The sequence below is a fragment of the Bos grunniens genome, chromosome 12, assembly GCF_055505025.1.
Source record: "Bos grunniens cultivar Pamir isolate PY7600 chromosome 12, Bosgru_T2T1.0, whole genome shotgun sequence".
Lineage (NCBI taxonomy): Eukaryota > Metazoa > Chordata > Mammalia > Artiodactyla > Bovidae > Bos > Bos grunniens.
The window spans coordinates 55,626,789-55,645,513 of NC_141176.1; the positions used below are offsets into that span (position 1 = coordinate 55,626,789).

Below are 18,725 nucleotides of genomic sequence, written 5' to 3' on the forward strand. Positions count from 1 at the left end.
TCCCTTACGGTCCAGGAAATCTGCCTTCCAATGCAAAGCACTTGGGTTTGATACCTGGTTGGGAAACTAAGATCCCATATGCCTCTTGATATAGCCAAAAAGTAAAAAAAGAAAAACATGGAAACATTTGAATAGTCAAGTGTTAATCTTTTTTTCTTATTTGCTATGCATCTATATATTTTTATATTCTCTCTATATAGAATATAATGTATATTACATAACATGTATTATATGCTAGATATATTTCTCCCTTTGACTGTAAGTTAAACAAGTATCTTTAATTTTGACCAGAGGTATAGTAAGTAAAATGCACATTGTCTTTCATTATTCACATAGTTGTCTCTCATTTTATAAGGCAGATAGAGGAATGAATGATATCCAAATGAAACCCAAACTATAATCTGGCAGCTTTATCCTCCCATAAGCGGCCAAACCAGTGGTTAAGTAATCCAGATGTAAAGCTTCATTCTGACAATCAGTTCAGAGAAATCGGACAGGCCTTATTTTAAAATTCTGCTCTATTCTTCACTCAATGGAGACACAACCTTGGTATTTCAGAGAAATGAAGCAATTGGCCTAAAGTAGAAATGAACATCACTTGTGTCTTAATAAATACTAAAAACCAAAGAATGGATACTGATACACTATTCATGTAACTAGTTAACGCCTATTTGTATTTTCCGTTACTAAAATAGTGTGAACTATCGTGCGCAAGATGACTAACAATGTTTTTGATCTACACTGTTTAGCCCATTTTCAAAGCTGAGACTTTGGCACACACATCCTGGTCTTTCTGCACATTTAAGAGAGGAGGGTAAATGGCCAATTTGGGATGTTACTGCAAGTGAAACTCAAAACCCATAAACCTTTGAAAGTTCTGACATGCATGTTCAAAAGCGTCAAACCCATCAACCGTCTATCCAGCATCTTGCCGCACTGGGCAAAGAGTGAACTCATTTATCTGACCTCATCACTATCTTACATAACCTGGAGGCAAGTAGTCCCTGAGACAAAGGTGTATTGGAGAAAGAATTTATGCACAAAGTTTGGTTGGGAGTACCTGCACTTGGTTTTGGCTTTCTTCTTTCACAGACAATGCCCAGAGCATGTTCTGACAAGGAGAGCCCTGGCAGGGACTTAAAATCTCAACACACATAAATGACTGTTTTCAGTAACAGCAATCAATTTGTCATCCTTAAATGAATTTCAATAGTTTCTAAGAAAATAAAAGGCAAGAAACCAGAATATATAGTGAAGATATCTCTAAATGCTAAGCAGTCAACTAATGCTGACTGTATCATTGTACTTTTAACCTATCACAATATCCAAATAATGACCACTGCCTTATCGACTGGTATTTATAAGAATTTTCATGAATTTGAGGTGATGATTCCTCCACCTTAGTGAGATGACCTGGAACACTGAAAAACTCTTTTAACACACTGAAAAGTGAACATCAGCTTTTTCAACCTGTTTAGATAGTCATTTAATATTTCAGTTTTTATATTCTGAAAATGAATTCTCTATTGGTTTATAGACAAACTCAACATTTAATAGATTAGTTGGAAGCTTCTTGAGGAATCCAGTTTTCCTTATTTATCTTTAAATAATTTTTATCAGGACTTTATATATACTTATGCCAAGTTCTTGGAGAAGGTAATGGCAACCCAGTCCAGTACTGTTGCCTGGAAAATCCCATGGACAGAGGAGCCTGGTAGGCTGCAGTCCATGGGGTCGCAAAGAGTCGGACACGACTGAGTAACTTCACTTTCACTTTTCACTTTCCTGCATTGGAGAAGGATATGGCAACCCACTTCAGTGTTCTTGCCTGGAGAATCCCAGGGATGGGGGAGCCTCGTGGGCTCTGGGGTCGCACAGAGTCAGACACGACTGAAGCGACTTAGCAGCAGCAGCATGCCAAGTTCTCTTCTAGCTTCAGCTGGTTTATTACCATGTTCCACATTCAAACTAGTGAATTATGGTTTACAACGGACTTCACTCAAAAAACAAAAAAAGACAAATTAGCAATTTCTAATTCAGTAGGTCTCAAACTATACATAATCACTAGTAGAATGATTAAAAATGCAAATCCCTAAGCAACAGGATAAGAAACTGATTCAATAATCATGGAAAGAGGTCCTTAATCTACATTTTCAATAAACGCCCAATGGCATCTGATAAATTTATCTAGATTAGATTTTGAAAGCTGCTCATGTGTTAAAAAGAAAAAAAAGGAACTCTCAGAATTTCTATACCAAAATAGTTTTATCAGTGCATATGGCAGTATCTGTCTGATGAACAGTCAGAAACTGGTTAATCAAAATTTTTGTGCTTTATAAATTCTGAAAAACTATATAGTGAATAAGAAACTCTGCCCTATTTTTTCCCTAATATTCTAATTCTGAGACCATCAGGATTAGACCTTAAGAGTATTAGAATTGCAACATTCAGTATTCCAAAGTTGAGACCAAAGAGTAAATAATTTCCCAATTAATTTAAGCTTTGTGTTTTTTGAAAAGCATAGAGGGTACTAAAGGTGTCCTTTTACAGCAAAACATTATAGCAATGTCTTGGTTTAGGAGGCTATATAGTTCCTTGAAAGCCAATTTCAAAAAACAAAACAGAAGACAGCCTGTACTAAGACTTCTTAACTAAGACCTTAGAACAGGAAACGAGAGATTAAACAATAATGACAGGTAAATCATTTCCTAGACTTCCGGTGATTCTTGGCAGCAAAAGCTTGTGCTTTTGGAAAAAAAAATAATCAGCCATGAAGTGACTAATCAAGTGACTTATTACAAATAAGAAAACCCAGTATTTGTCAAGATGGGCTTGTAAGAGCTTGTTGTATGCTTGCTTCCAAAAGATAACTACAAACACTGGCTTTTTTTTTGCCATACTGCAGTGTAAAATTTTCCCAGTGTAAAATTTAACAATTTCCTGGATAATCTGATTAAACAACTAAGACAGGGACTCTCAAGTTGGCCTCTCAAACAGCTAAGTTGGGGCTGCTTGGGCCTGAATTATTAGGCCAATATAGGATGAAATTCCTTGATACCCAGTACCTGAATCAAAACAAGTTATATTTTCCATGTCTTTTTCTTGTATCATGGCGATAAGCCCAACAGTCTAAAACCAGAGACTAGGAAAAACACGGCCAGTTAAGTCAAGAAAACATTTTGCCTCAATTGTAAGCATTGATCTGTGTTTACTGCATGCCTGACACATAGAGACCAGTCAATAAATGTTGAACCAGATTCATTTCTCTGGTCTTAAATCAGCCTTGACATTCATTCTTAATAACTTTATATAAAAAAAAAAGTCTAATGGTTCATCTTTTAGGTAAGTCTCCTGAATGAATTCCTTAAGATTTTTTTTTAAACCTGCAAAACAAAGGCTAGTCTGCAAATCAGCAAAACAACAGGAGCCAAAATGAGCCCTCCTATGATTAATACCGTTAAGTGAGTCAAGTGCTCAATTATTTCTCCTGATTGCTAGAATTATCCCTGAAAATCACCAAATCTCCACTTTAAAGCAGCAAGCATAAGATAAGTGAAAGTATATGTCACTGAAATACTATTTCTAAAATGGTTTTTCACTTCAAAAAAAAAAAAACCAAAGAAAATGTAAAATAAGACAATACAGCTCAGTTTAATTTCAAACGTTAATATATTTTCTATTTTATATTGAACATATGCATCTGTAACCCCTCATTGGCAGCAACTATCACATCCTCATAAAAGGGGCAAAATCTGTAAGATGCCTCTTAAAATAAATATTCTTCTTTATAAAATAATAAAACTTCAAATAAATATTCTTTACACTAAACAATATGTTGAAAAAAATTAGAAAATAAAGGTTGAATTTTACTGTAACTGTACAATATACATGAAGTCCAAAGGGAAATCAGAGTCTTACAATAAAGGCTTTCTGTAAGGCAAAATACAATCTAAAAACATACTGATTGATTCACATTCTTCCGAATGTACAACATATTAGTATAATATTTTGTGAATGTGCCGTATAGTACGGCACAACTTGTTTTTCACAGTTGCAAATATTATTGTATATACAAAAATATAGCACATTATCTCTGGAGAAAACAACGGGGGTGGGGGAAGGGAGAGGGGCAGTCATCTGCTAATTTACAAATTTTGCAAGTACTATTCACAAACAAAAACTTCACCTAGAGTGTCTATTGCTTTAGCTTATGCAACATGTAGGTCACCAATGTCTGTATCCCATACTCTGAGCTCCACTAGCTGAGTTCTAACAAGCATATCAATTAAAATGGCACATGGATGAAAAAAGCATTTCACTGCAAACAGCACAGGATATCCCAACCCTCTATCAACAGTGCCAAGATTCTAGCTGTTTAGTTGGTTGCATATGTGTGTATTTAAAAAAAAAAAAAAAGGAGGGGCAGAGGGAAATAATCCTTATGACTGCAATCTTCCTGATTCATGATGCTATGTTGGTTTTTCAAAGTTCCTGGGTGGGACAGTGGGAACTTTGCAGCAAACTGTGTTTGAATTTTTACAACGGCACCCAGGCCTGTTCACCCGGTCATAACACCCCTGGCACAATTTAAGGCAACCCTTGGCTGGCAGGTAACACCATAAGCAAGGCAGAAAGAGGGACATGACGCCCATGGCTGACCAACGTGTACAACAGTGAGACTGGCTACAAGAGCACGGGTTGTCCGCACAGTTGTCCTCGTCGTCGTTGGAACAGTGATAGAAGAGACCCTTCACACAGCACACGCAGGTCCCGTAGTCGATCACGTTCTGGGCCGAGCAAAGGCACTGCTTGTCGCAGATCCAGTCTGACGGCAGAGGCCTCGGGTAGGTGCACTCCTTGCACTTGCACTTGCCGCAGTCCTCACACTTGTAGGCGTGCAGCCCTACATCTTCCTTGCTCAGTGGCTTCAGCTCACCTGGCTTGAGCTCCGATTTGGGCTGCACTCGGATGATCCTGTCTGCCAGAGGCCCCGAGGAGAAGGAGGATCCTAGGAGCCTCTGTTCGGAGGAACTGCTGCTAGTACTTGTCCTCGTGCTGCTGCGAGAGCCCGAGCTGACTGTGCTGATGGACCGGGCTAGAGAGGCCCTGGCTGAAGGGTGGGCCGGCGGGTGCTGGGGCCGGGAGGGCTGGCGGGGCTCGGGCAGCCCGTGGAGTCTTTCATGTTTGTGCTGGGCCGTGGGGCGAGGAGCAGGCTTGAGCCCAGCTCTGGGGAGCACAGTGGGCCCCTCCGTGTACTCATTCGTGTTCCGGATGGCCCTGATCTGATCCAGAGACAGCACGTGTACCTGCTGGGGGAGGGCGTCCCTGGGGTCGGGCTCCCCACGCTGCCGGCCACTGTCACGGGGTGCCTGCAGCAATGGCTGTGACCCGCTGCCACTCTGAGCTCTGGCCTCCATCAGGTCTGGGAAGTGTAGTCACTCCAGCAGGCTGAGAACACATCTGAATTCCTGCGGAAACCAAGAGGAAGGAGACGGTTTACACTCCAGAATACTACCCACTCTCCACCCACCTGGCTTAACTCTTCACTCCCCACATCCTCTGGAGAAACAGACTTTGAAAATGGAGTGGCTGTGGAACATATTAGGACAGCTGTCTTATCCACGCCTGTACCCAAAAGTAAAAATTACAGCTAGGTATCCACTGTTCTTTAATCCTGTGAAGTGTAGTGACACCAAACTGATCTCTGCTTCAATCACATGAGTAAGGATTCCTTACTCGTATAAGCAAAAAATCTGCAAGGTTCAGGTTCCCTATAAAAACTGCAGGAAAGTACTCTTGGAACATAACTCATACTGACATTTTCAAAAGCTGAATACCTTTTCAAATTGTGAAATAGGTTTCAACTTATCATGGTCATTTTTGCCTGGAACTTCAATAGATACAGCCTAGAAATTCTTGGTTCCTACTTTACATCTGCTTTTACATTAAACAGCTTGAACTATTCTGTGACTTTACAAAATCCCATAGGATGAAATGACATGCAAAAAAAGGGTAAATACTTCTCTTCCCCAGGAATATACAGTTTATACAACAATCATGCATTATCATTAACTATATAGTAGCACAAAGTTATAGAATTGAAAATACATCAATTTAAATCCTGTTAGGTGCCAGGAATACAATAGAGCAAACTTACACCTCCAGCAACAAAAGAGAGGAACTTTTTTTCAACTTCCCAACAACTTGAGAATCACATATTTTACAACCTGAAAGCCTCGGAGAAAATCTTAAATTCTGCAGCTAAAAGACCCGTTTTCCCTGTTTTAGAAATGAATCACGTCAAAATCTTAACTGCTTTTGCCCATTTCCCAAAACCTAATAATTGAAAACATACACTGATTGGTGATAACAGGAAGTGATTTAAAAATTCAAGTGTCACATCGCAAATCTATCAATCCTGACAAGCAACCGCTTAAATTGCCATCCCTCTGTTAAATTTCAAAACGACCATCCTCTTTGTCAACCCAGTCTACAATGACCAAAAACGCGCAAAAGTGGACCTTCATCCAGTCTGATTTTTTAGAAAACAGACACAGGCAGGTGACACACGCCTTCCAATTCGGAAAAAGGCAGAGTTGGAAACCGGATCTCAGCTCCAACAGAAAGGCAGACAAGACAGCGCTGTTCTTAGTTTATCGGCTCTATCTGCGCTCCAACGCCGTCCCCAGCAGGTGGGACTCTGTCGGAGCCCCGAGGGACTTTTCTCCGGGAGGACAGACGCAGCCCAGCGGCCAAGCTGGCCCCCTGCGCACAAGCCCGGGACGGACAGACAGGCGGGGGCGGGGGTGGGGGGGAAGGGGCGGGGGTGCCTAGCAAAGGAACATGCCCTGGAACGCTGGAGGAACCCCTCCCTGCCTTTCCAGATAGAAATCTCTCCCACCCCGAAGAACTGGCTCCCAGGTCCAAGAGGGAGGCCGCTTCACCCTCAGGCGGAGGTCACACAGCCCATCGCAGGACGTTCCGGCCAAGGCCCTCGAACGCAGGGCACTGGTTTCCAGCCCCGACTCCGCGAGGAAGAAAGTCCTGCCTGAGACACAGAGCCGGGTCATCTAACCCTGGCACACTCGGCGACGCCACCCTGCGCTGACCTGAGGGGCAATGCCTGCAATGTGCACGCGCCTGTATATTAAAAATATACATCTGTATGCAGATATGTATTCAAGTCTCAGAAAAATTGCTTTAAAAATTAAGAACATTTTCCAGCGCCTTACGCCGAGCATGCAAGACCCAGGTCCCTAAGCTGGACACTTGCCGCTATGCTTGCAGTGCAAAGTAGCATCTTTTGGGGGGTAAGGAGGTTTGCTAAAGTTATTTCCTCTGATCCCTCTTCCCCTTCGCAGCACCACCCCACCCCCGCCCCATGCTCCCTCGTCAACACCCCCCCTCCACCACCACCACTTTTAAACCCCCCATTAAGAACTGTGTGTGATCAGACTAAGGATGAGGGAGAAAGGACTTCAGCACAAGGGTGGGGCAATCCGACACAGAAACCGCATTGTAAAAACGCACAAGGTTCCGAATTAAAAAAACAGCAGCAACCACACAAAAAAAGTGGATCAGTCCATCAAAGTAAAGTAAAAAAAAAAAACCCAAACCTAGTCTCTTTTGCCACCTATTTTCAGGTAATGGAAAACGATCGCGACCGCTTGATGACTTTCTTCCTGTGCTGGGTCAGCCCAATCGTCCAAAAAAAAAAAAAAAAAAGCGTGACCCAGGCCGACCGCGGCGAACGGAAAAAAGAGAAAGCTGCACTTCCGAACCGCGGAGACGCGGCGCCAGGCAGGGCGACGCTCCCACCCTCTGCGTGCTCGCCGCAGTCCACGCCGAGCTGAGGCGGGGGCGCCCTCCACTCGCCACCCTGTCCTCTTTTTTTCCACCCGCGAGGCAGCGACCCGCACTCCCTCGGTACCCCGGCGCCCCTGCCTCGGGACTGCCTTTCCCGGGACCTGCCTTCCCCGGAGAGAACAGGTTCGAAGTGCGGGCGCCTTCAGCGGCGCCCTGGAAAACACAAAGTGGTTCCCTGCCTCTCCCGCTCTCGGCGCCCAGTTCGCGGCCAGTGCGCCGCCGTGAGCCGGCCGCCACCCGGAGACCCCCAGCGCCGGTGCGCTGGGTCGTGGGGCCGGGGACACGGCACCCCGCGCGCGCTGCAACCGCCCCCCCACCCTCGCGCCGCCGAGGAAGGCCGAGGCCGGGGCAAGGCTGATCCGCGGGCAGTTCCTGGGCTCCCCACGGAAAACCTGCGGGGGAGAGAAAGGGAGGCCCGAGGAGAGCCGGACCCCACTGCCGGTCCGGCTGCACCTACTCCATGTTGCCCACAACGCGCCGGCCGCGGCGCCAGGAAGGGAAGAGCCGGCCAAACGCGCCTCACCGTGATCGCGGCTTTGCACCAACCCCTCTCCGTTGGATTCTCTTCTTTCCGAGATGTGCAAATAAATCCAGCCCTGATGCAAACTTTTTGCCTCTCCTTCCTTCCAAACTCTGCTTCAGTCTAACTTCTGAGCGATTGGCTGGACGAGAAAAGGAGAGGAAAAAAATCCGGAGCCAAGTCCTAGCCGAAGAACACTCTGGAGTTCGGGGCTGGAGGCGACCCCCCTTCTAGAAGCGCACGCGGAGTATTTCCTTTTTTTTTTCCCCCTTTTTTCTCAATGAACTGGAGGCCGAAGCGCCAACGGCGAGTCTCCTCTCCCAGATGAGCGAATTGAGAAAAGAAAACGGCCTTCGCGAGGACCTAAAAGCCAGATGGCCAAGTCGTGCAGCCACGGCCGCGTCCGAGCGGAGGCGGCGCGGGGGCGCGCGGGGCGGCGGGACGGGCCGAGCCGGGCCGGGCGGGCGCGGGGGCCTGGGCGCTGCGCGCTCCGCCGGCCCCTCTTCTCCGCTCGCGCTGCGGCGCGCAGCTCTCGGCGGTGCAGACTGGGCGTTGTGGAGGCGCGGCGGCGAGGCCGAGGCGGGGGCGGTGGGTGCGAAAGAGGAGGAGGAGGAGGAGAAGGAGGAGGGTCTGGGGCCCGGCCGCGGGGGGGGGGCTCGCCGTTGGCCTGCGCCCTCGCCTTTCCGGAGGAGGCAGGGAGCTCTGCGGCGGCCGCGGCAGCAGTAAATGGCGTCATGTGGATCCGAGGCGGAACAGAGCAGTTGTTGTCCCAGAGGATATATCGCATCCGGTCCCAGCTCATTGGCTCCGCGGGGCTACATTCACTCACACTCCAGCGCCCGCCAGCGCTCCGAGCCGCAGGAGGCATTCAAAAGGGCAACCGCGCCGCCCCGCGCGTACCCGGGCCGGTCCTGCCGCCCGGGCCGCCGTCACGCGCGGTGCCCGCGGGGCCGGGCTGGGCACGGCGGGGTCAGTTGATCTAGTTTCAAGGAAACACTGACCTTAAAGTTTTCCCCAGAGGCCAGGAGGACGAACCTTGAGCTCGGTGGATTTAGGGAACTTTCTCCCCGCCACTAGGAGAAGGGAATGAACGTTTTAGACTAATCCCGGCCAGGCTATGTTAGCACTAAAAACCAGTTGCGGGTTTTGAGACTTTCTTCGGAATCCATTGCAAGACAGGCTCTCCCCTTTTCTATTCCCCCTCGAGGGGGCGACGGGGAGAGAAGCAGGGGGAGGGGTAGGGGAGCGGGAAGTGAGGTGGGAGGGCTATTGGTTTATCCTTTGTCTACTGGATTAACCCGATTATACACCAGGCACCGGGACAAACCGCCTCCCCCACCTCCGAGCGGCGTACGAGAGGGGCGGAATGCAGATTTGGGTTTCAAGTACCTTCTGCTCTGGCCGGGATTTGCTTTTGATGGTGTCAATTGTAGCTTTTCGGTTTAATATTAGATGTTCTAACAGAGGGAGTGAGGTACAGATGGAAGATTTGTGAAGATCTTTCTTACCGTTTTGTTTCACGCAATTGCTGATGGAAATGCTACAGTCTAGGCCTTTAAAAATTTTAGTTAACTCAATCCTACACACGTACACGATAACTAAGGGCCACATCACGGGCTTCTGAAATGGGAGGGGGCTCGCTGTTCCACTGCAGATTTCCTCCTCAACTAGAAGAATCATCTTTCATTTCCGACTCTCCTTGTCACGTAGAACACTCCCCAATAAGATTCTGTTGTCCATTTTGAAGGTGATCTATTTTCCCACTTACAAAAAGAAATGTAAAGATAGGAAATGCATACATATGCACTGCTCTAACTGCCGATCGTTTACAAAGAAACGTGCAGGAACGTGGGAGCACCAATGGGAAATTAACACCCCCCCCCCAACACACTCTTAATATTGGATTCAGAATGATTTACAGAATGATTTTACTTTACAGGGAAGTACGGTCAGAACTCCCAGGTAGCACCTGCGACCTCGCGGTCCTGGGGTTAGAGTTCTTGAAACTGCTAGGAAAACGTGGTGCTAGATTTCCCGGGTCTGGTTCCAGCCCACCTCGGTTCACAACCGCCCTGGCGCTCGCCGCCCTGTCCCGAGCCTTCGTCTGCGGATGTCCCGGGCGTGTTCCCGGCCACGCTTTCTCCCCTGCCTTCTCCATGTTTCTCTAGGGCTCCTCGCCCCGGGTTTGGAACCAGAGGTGGCAGGGGAAGTGGCCTGCGTTATTTCCGGACGCTGGCCTCCTGTCCCCCCCACCCCTCGGGTGCGGGTGGACCGGGCTAAGTCCGCCTGCTCCGCGGCGTCCCCGGGACAACGGGGCCTCCCCTAGCCCCGGCCGCTCACCGGACGCCCGGGTCCTCAGGTCCTCCGAGCCTCCGAGCGGACGCAGGCGCCGCTGCGCTCGCGGCCCGTCGGGCCACCAGGGGGCGCCCACTCGCCCGGCGCGGGGCTGGGGTTGCTTTCTTCAACGCGACTCCACGAGAGCAGCCGGGGTTGCCTTCCAAAATGTACCTTGGTCCGGCCGGTTCACAAAGAATAAAAAGACGTTTTTCATGTAAGTGCAACAACAGGTGCCTTTCCCTACCCTCTCAGCGGACACATTCCGTTTGAATGCGAATGAGGGGCCCAGGTGCCGAAGAACCCCAGCTTTTCCCGAGGGGGACGGAGTTGGCGGCCAAAGCCAGGGTGTGCGAGGCTGGCGGGAACTCGCTGCCTCAGTCTGGCCAACAAGTCTCGGGCCGAACAGGTGAAAGAAACCCGACGGCTGTTGCTTAGGGGATACTTGTGTCAGGCTGTGTTTCCAGCACTGCAGGAGCTCTGCGAAAACACGCTGTTGGGGCTCAAAGCATAAAGTGGAATTTAAGTTAGAAGCTTCTGGCTGTTTAGAACACCTTCTGTGTTTACAGAGCCAATAGGGAAGAATCTAGGAATTTATTTTTAATGAACTGGAAGGAATTCCGTGTAATCTAGCTCACCCAACATCCGGTTTGCAAGCTGGGAAAATATTTAACCTATACCTTAAGGGCAATGTAAAAATGAGAATCTGTTGGGTTCTTTCTAATTTACTCCTTACTATTTTTTTAAAATTATTATTCATTGTTGCTACTTTCCGCACGTGGTGTATAAAGCACTATCTTGTGCCTCCAAGATTACTTAGTTGTGATCCCCAAGAGGAAGTATGTTTGTGTGTGTGTGTGTGTGTGTGTGTGTGCGCGCGCGTGCATGCACGCCTAGTCAAGTGTTTGGTGTAGCTATTATAATGTGTCCTAAAATTGATTTCATGTTATGTGCCAAAATTATAATGGGTTAATTTGGGGAGATACTTTAGAGTTTTGAAAGAATGTTATGTAAAACTTCACAATGGAGTCCATTTTCAAATGTGTTGTGGAGAGTTCGAGAGAGGTAACCCTAATATGTGAACAGGTGTTCCTGCTTGACTGATGTTGAAAAATGCCCAATCTTTGGAAACACCTGCTACCCCAACACTTACCTCTAGTTCTCTGGAGGCACAAAGTAACAGGTGCTCTTAATCGCAGTCATTGACCAGTGGGATCTTATTTCTGCCTTTTAATTTTGTGTTCATTTCTTTGGACTTCCTTTTTTTAACTATCACTTGCTGACTCAATCGCTTCTGTAGTGTCCAACTCTTTTCAACCGTATGGACTGTAGCCTGACAGGCTCCTCTGTCCATGGGGTTCTCCAGACAAGAATACTGGAGTGGGTTGCCATTTCCTTCTCCAGGGGATCTTCTTGACACAGGAATCAAACCTGTCTCCTGCATCTCCTGCATTGCAGGTGGATTCTTTACCCCTGAGCCACCTGGAAAGTCCTTTATTAACTCTAAGTACCTTCAGTTTGTTTTTTTCAAATGAGTCAGTGTATAAACAGGTGTGAATTTTGCCTCCCCCAGTCTTCCATAGACAGTGTGCTGCTGCTGCTGCTGCTGCTGCTGCTGCTGCTGCTGCTGCTGCGTCGCTTCAGTCGTGTCCAACTCTGTGAGACCCCATAGACAGCAGCCCACCAGGCTCCCCTGTCCCTGGGATTCTCCAGGCAAGAACACTGGAGTGGGTTGCCATTTCCTTCTCCAATGCATGAAGGTGAAAAGTGAAAGTGAAGTCGCTCAGTGGTGTCCGATTCTTAGCAACCCCATGGACTGCAGCCCACCAGGCTCCTCCCTCCATGGGATTTTCCAGGCAAGAGTACTGGAGTGGGGTGCCATCGCCTTCTCAGATCGACAGTGTAGGCTGCTTATTTACCAATAGGTCTGTTGTACAAGTTAAGTCAGATATTTCCAAGGTTGCACTCACTCATCTAAGTTTCTGGTTTATATCCTAGTAACAGGAGAATGTAGTTTTAAACCACTCTAGTTCCAGTTTTTTTTTTTTATGAGATTGACTGAACCACTTGGCTTTACTGGTTTAGATCCAGTTTTGATAACCAACCATATCTTGCAGTGATATGCTGTGTTTTTTGAGACAAAGAAGAACATTGATTGTTTTATTTAGTTTTTAGTTTTATAACCAAGGTGAATTATCTATCCCTATTTAAAGATGGCCCAGGATACACAACAGTGTATACTGCTTCCAAGAGTAAAAATTGAGTATCTCAATTGCCTTAATAAAATTATGCATGGACTCTTTTGGGAGGGACCTTCCTAAGTTAAAGGCTTTGCAATAATGACCTTTTGATTTGACAGCCAGGACTGTAGTCATTTTACTTTTTGAATTGCTTTGAATCTTCAAATTCTGTATCTGTTACTTCTTGGAGAGAATTGGGAGTTGCTACAATAGAAATTCAAAATAGAACACTCAGTTCTTATCTACATCCCTAGGAAGACTGGGAAGAGTTTATCTCTGTATCTGACCTTCTTTGGTGATGTCCTTTTATCCTTAGCTAGACTGGGGGAAAGATCTGGAGTCATCCTTGGGTAAGAGAAGTGATGGGTTCATCTTGAACTGGAGGCTCTGGTTGGTCTGGTTTTTTTTCGGAAATCTTACAGTCAACCTGAATCTATCTACTTGGCAATTTCTACAGGTTAATCAGTCTTCCTGCCAGCTCTAGGAACTGTATTACTACAATTTATGAAAAGTCAGTTATGGACTGAATTTCTGTAACAAGGCAAAATTTCTCTACTGGTCAACATGATTTTTCTCATTATATTACCATTATATTTATCCCTTGACCTAACAGTCAGGCTTCTTCCCTTGTAAGACTGATGTCTGGAGAGAAAGTCTAATTGGTGAGACCATCGTATTGTTGCTTTGCCTTTCCCCAGATAGTCCCAGGTTTATATGTTTTATTCTGTTTTTAACATTTGGTCCCTTTATTTTGGGGTTTCCCTGGTAGCTCAGCAGTAAAGAATCTGCTTGCAGTGCAGGAGCTGCAGGAGACATGGGTTCAATCCCTGGGTCGGGAAGATACCCCGGAGGAGGGCATGGCAACCCACTGGAGAATCCCCATTGACAGAGGAGCGTGGGGGCTACAGTCCATGGGGTCACAAAGAGTTGAATGGGACTGAAGTGACTTAGCACACACGCATGCCCTTTATTTTGGAATCTTTTTAACCTAGATGCTAAAGTAAAAACCACAAATTGAAATGAGTATTTGGATATTACTAAGATTTTAGCCTCTGAAAATAGGAGTTTTGGGCTTTATACTTTCCATTATGTGGACCTGTGATCAAAAGGGCATAGGAAGTTCAGCTTGTTCTCTGAGGAAGATGTCAAACACATTGCATGATGGTCCTTCTTATAATTCAGATGCCATCACATCCAGGCTGCCAGCCAGCCCTGAATTAATCTCAGTTAATAGGTCAGGTCGAAAAATGTTCAATTTGGTAAATGGAAGATGGGTGCATGCTGACTCAATTTCTTCTTCCTGTCCTGATCCTTTGGACAGGAAGTATTATGAAGTTACAGTGAATTGTGGATCATTTGAGGATATTGTGGGGTTGTATAAAACAGCATTTCTATACAAACTGTGTGTTGGGTGTGACTATTCAAAAGGCTAATCTGCCCCAAGGATCTGAGGGAATATATATTGGGACTGCCTTGGACTTAGTGGGCTGGAACTGAAAATAGATTCTTTACCATATTATTCTTTCAAAAAACCAAAAACACTCACTTTGAAATTCCCAAACGTTCACACTCAGTAAGTGCTTTCCAATGAATGAATGAAATTAAGTAAATTTTTTTATTAACCTGAATTTTCTTAAATACAGAGTTTTGAGATTTTTTTTAATGACTAAACTTGAGTCATTCTGTTAACCTAGAAATTACTATTGTGTTTTGTGTAATTATTAGCAAGTGACTGAAATAAGTCTTTTAAGGCCATGATTTTTAACCCCTGGAATAGTAAATATTGTAAAGTTTAAAAATAAATCTTTATGGAAATTTTATGTGCTTGAAAGAAAATCTGTAGGGAACATCTATTCTCTAACTGTATAATAAAGAAATTAACAAAAAGACTGATCATGGGGGACCTAGACTATAGCTAAAAGAAAACTCATGAGTCTTTTCCTTCAAAAATGCATTTGGCAAAAGTCTAAATATATTAATGCTGCTGCTAAGTCGCGTCAGTCGTGTCCAACTCTGTGCGACCCCATAGACGGCCTCCTACCAGGCTCGTCTGTCCCTGGGATTCTCCAGGCAAGAACACTGGAGTGGGTTGCCATTTCCTTCTCCAATGCATGAAAGTGAAAAGTGAAAGTGAAGTCGCTCAGTCATGTCCCACTCTTAGTGACCTCATGGACTGCAATCTACCAGGCTCCTCCGTCCATGGGATTTTCCAGGCAAGAGTACTGGAGTGGGGTGCCATTGCCTTTTCCGAAATATATTAATAATTAAAATTAAATAGCCTGTAGCTTCAAATTTAGAAGTTAGCATTTGCTAACTTTCAAGAATGCATTTTTAAAATAGCTTCCAGAAAGCCCCCAAATAGTGGACTATTTTTGCCTTTCAGGTTCTTTGTGAAAATTCCAACCATTTGGGGCAAATCTCCTCAGGATGCCTTGATGCTCAAACTTGGCTTTTCATTTTTCCTGGGATAAAGATCCAAGTCCTTAACCCAATTTCCTGGTCCTACAGTCTGTCCACTTTTCCTTCCCAACCTTTGTCACACCCACCGCACCCCCTGCTTTCTGCTACTATGACTATTACTTTTGTATATGCAATTTCCCCTTTCACTTTCTGGCCTTTTGCTGTGTTAACTCCGACTTATCTTTTAAATCTCTCTTGTCTTCTTTTTAGAAAACCTTTTTTCTGACCTTTTGACTCGGTCAGATCTCCTTGTTCTTCTGACCGTCTCTGCTGCAAACATTCATGTAACAATTGAGTGATCGTTTATTAACTGTCTCCTTTGCTGTATTTTAAGCTCCATGAGGAATCCGAGTGGGTGCTGCCTGCCATTTAATCCCCAGCACTGAAGGACCTGGCACATATAAGTATCTCAAATATTTTTAAATAAGATGAATGAATGAGTGAGTCAGGTAATTAACCTTAGTTCCCACCTGTAAAAGACTTGCTGTTGGGATTGGATGATATAAAGTACCTACAAAAGCTAGTGTATGGGAAGTTCTCAATAAGTAGCAGTGATAATTTCAGTTCACTTGGGCTTGGTAGTTTATTTGGTAAAAATAATTGTTTTGCCTCAATATTTTCAAAAAGTTTAAAAAATTATATAAGTGCTCAGTTGCTTAGTTATGTCTGACTCTTTGCAACCCCATGGACTGTAGCCTGCCAGGCTCCTCTGTCCATAAAATTTTCCGAGGCAAGAATATTGGAGTTTGTTGCTATGCCCTTCTCGAGGGGATCTTCCTGACCCAGGGATCAAACATGTGTCTCTTTGTGTCTCCTGCATTGACAGGTGGATTCTTTACCACATGCGCCTCCTGGGAAGCCCCCAATTTGATTTATGTATTTTACTTATTTGTGTTTATGTAGGAATAAAAATGGGAGAAGGAAATGGCAACCCATTCTAGTGTTCTTGCCTGGAGAATCCCAGGGACTGTGGAGCCTGGTGGGGCTGCCATCTATGGGGTTGCACAGAGTAGAACACAACTGATGCGACTTAGCAGCAGGAATAAAAAAGAGATTTAAAGCATGTTTCAGTGACTGTTATTAGCTATATTCAGCTGTTAATGGTATTTCTACAGAAACATTTGATTTTTGTTTTTATGAATTATGAGTAAAAGTGACCCCTTGGAATTCTCTAGGCCAGAATACTGGAGTGGGTAGCCTTTCCCTTCTCCAGGGGATCTTCCCAACCCAGGGATTGAACCCAGGTCTCCTGCCTTGCAGGCAGATTCTTTACCAGCTGAGCCACAAGGGAAGCCCCTTCTCAAAAAACTAGAGCACTTGAGAGAAGGTGGGACCTATTTAGCTGATGTGGTTGTTTCTGGCTGGAAGTTCTCTTGATTTAATTGTTCAGAAAATATAGATGCTTGAGAAATGTGAATTCCTTCTTGTGTGAGAGTGATATTTAGGCTCTTACCAACAGTGAATTTTTAAGTGTATATCTTGGGGATGGAGCCTTGTGTCTGCAATGGTGCTGGAAGTTCCATCCTCTGTTAGGAAGAAGACGCACATTCGGTTACAGTCAATGTGTGACAGAGGTGTTTGTTGTTCTTCAGAAGGCAATGATGTTTCATGGTTTTCAATTCTTTGGGTCATGATGATCCTGTGAAGGTGAAAGTACAACAACTCAGAATAATATTTAGAGTCTTGAACTACAAGTCCTATTCTCTAGCATTTTGGGGAAACATTTATCAACTACCCTTTCTTATTCAATAACATGGAGTGGCCTTCTGGGGGCAGGGTTCCTGTCTTCATGGCCTGGGAGTTGCTGGCTTGATCACTTTGCTCAGTGGGTTTGAGATGAGAACTTGCCAGTGTCTAGGTCCAAGGAGCTGACAGTCTAAATGGGAGATGAGGCAAATAGCCATGAAAACACAGGAAAGCCATTTAAGGGCATCTACTAAGTCAACTGGGCTTCCCAGGTGGCGTTAATGGTAGGGAACCTGCCTGCCAAGGCAGGAGACAGAAGAGATGCAGTTTGATCCCTGGCTCAGGGAAGATCCTCTGGAGGAGGGTGTGGCAGCCCACTGCAGTATTCTTGCTTGGAGAATCTCCAAGGACAGAGCAGCCTGGCAGGCTACAGTCCATAGGGTTGTAAAGAGTTGGACACAACTGAAGCTACTTAGCAGTTATGCACTAAGTCATTTTCAGCTGGGTACTGTTGATGCTTGAGGGTTTGTTGGTTCAGCAGGGCTAAGAAGGCTTCCAAAGGGGACACCTCTGAGCAGGGCAGTGGCCCAGGTGTTAGCTCCCTCTGAGCCTCAGTGTCTGTTATTCTCTCATTTTGGCAGTACATATTGAGTGGTTTATTAAAAAGCTAAGACTCTCTGAATGTATGTGGGTGGGTGTGGGTGAAAAAGACCCTTAATGTCTCCAGTACTCTAACCTTAGAATGGAGTTCAGATAAGACAGTTTTAGACAGAAGCTGAAATACTTAAATTTCCCAAAAATATTCTGTTAATATATACAAGTCATCCTAGGAACATTTCAACCTCAGGCAGGGCCAGGGTTTGTGGCAACAGACAAATGATTATCTTCCCATTATTTGTCACCCTTTTCTCATGAACTTTGTACAACTGTTAAAATAAGTTTCTTTTTAAAAAATTTATTGTTTTATTGAAGGATAATTGCTTTACAGAATTTTGTTGTTTTCTATCCAACCTCAACATGAATGAGCCATAGGTATACATATATCCCCTCCCTTTTGAACCTCCCTCCCATCTCCCTCCCCATCCCACCCCTCTAGGTTGATGCAGAGCACCTGTTTGAGTTTCCTGAGCGATACAGCAAATTCCTGTTGGCTATCTATTTTACCTTTTTTTTTTTTCTTTTTAAAAAATACTTTTAAAATTTTTATATTTTGGCTGTATTGTGTGGCATGTGGGATTTTAGCTATCCAATCAGGGATTGAATTTGGACTCTGCATTGGAAGGCAAAGTCTTAAACACTGAACCACCACAGAAATCCAAAATAAGTTGCTTTTATGCCTTACTTAAAAAAAAATATTTTTAATTGGCGGATGATTGCTTTACAATGCTGTGTTGGTTTCTGCCATACAACAATGTGAATCAGCCATAAGAATATATGTGTCACCTCCCCTCCACCTCTGCATTACTTCTTTTTTGTACTTTTTGACTACTTCTTAAGTTATTGGTGGGTTGAAACTTCTGAAATCTAAAATAATACCCAATGTCCTAGGCTCCAGGTGCCTCAGAGGCAAAGGGCACCATCCATGTGGCAGTCATTAGCACTGCAGCTCAGCAGGTGTT

At 45.0% G+C, this 18,725-nt stretch overlaps 2 protein-coding genes across 42 annotated transcripts in view; one reads left to right on the forward strand and one right to left on the reverse strand.

Annotated features, from left to right (window-relative positions):
- Nucleotides 1–3,650: 3,650 nt before the first annotated feature.
- On the reverse strand, nucleotides 3,651–5,417 carry SPRY2 (sprouty RTK signaling antagonist 2). Its single transcript, XM_086330153.1, has one exon. It carries the CDS (start codon nucleotides 5,415–5,417, stop codon nucleotides 4,470–4,472), a length of 948 nt encoding a protein of 315 aa, XP_086186279.1. The 3' UTR covers nucleotides 3,651–4,469.
- Nucleotides 5,418–8,760: 3,343 nt separating this feature from the next.
- Nucleotides 8,761–18,725, forward strand: part of LOC147361797 (uncharacterized) — a 331,684-nt gene continuing 321,719 nt past the window's right edge. For 17 of the 41 annotated variants that reach the window (XM_086330162.1, XM_086330161.1, XM_086330167.1 and 14 more), the window contains exon 1: nucleotides 8,761–10,937. In XM_086330162.1, the coding sequence (XP_086186288.1) occupies nucleotides 8,761–9,369 (609 nt within the window). In that variant the 3' untranslated portion in view covers nucleotides 9,370–10,937. The other 24 variants (XR_015138279.1, XR_015138281.1, XR_015138280.1 and 21 more) reach the window with 9 other exon arrangements.

Bases quoted from the DNA above. Each gene is read 5' to 3' on its own strand.
- SPRY2 (XM_086330153.1), bottom strand. From the start codon at position 5,417: ATGGAGGCCAGAGCTCAGAGTGGCAGCGGGTCACAGCCATTGCTGCAG.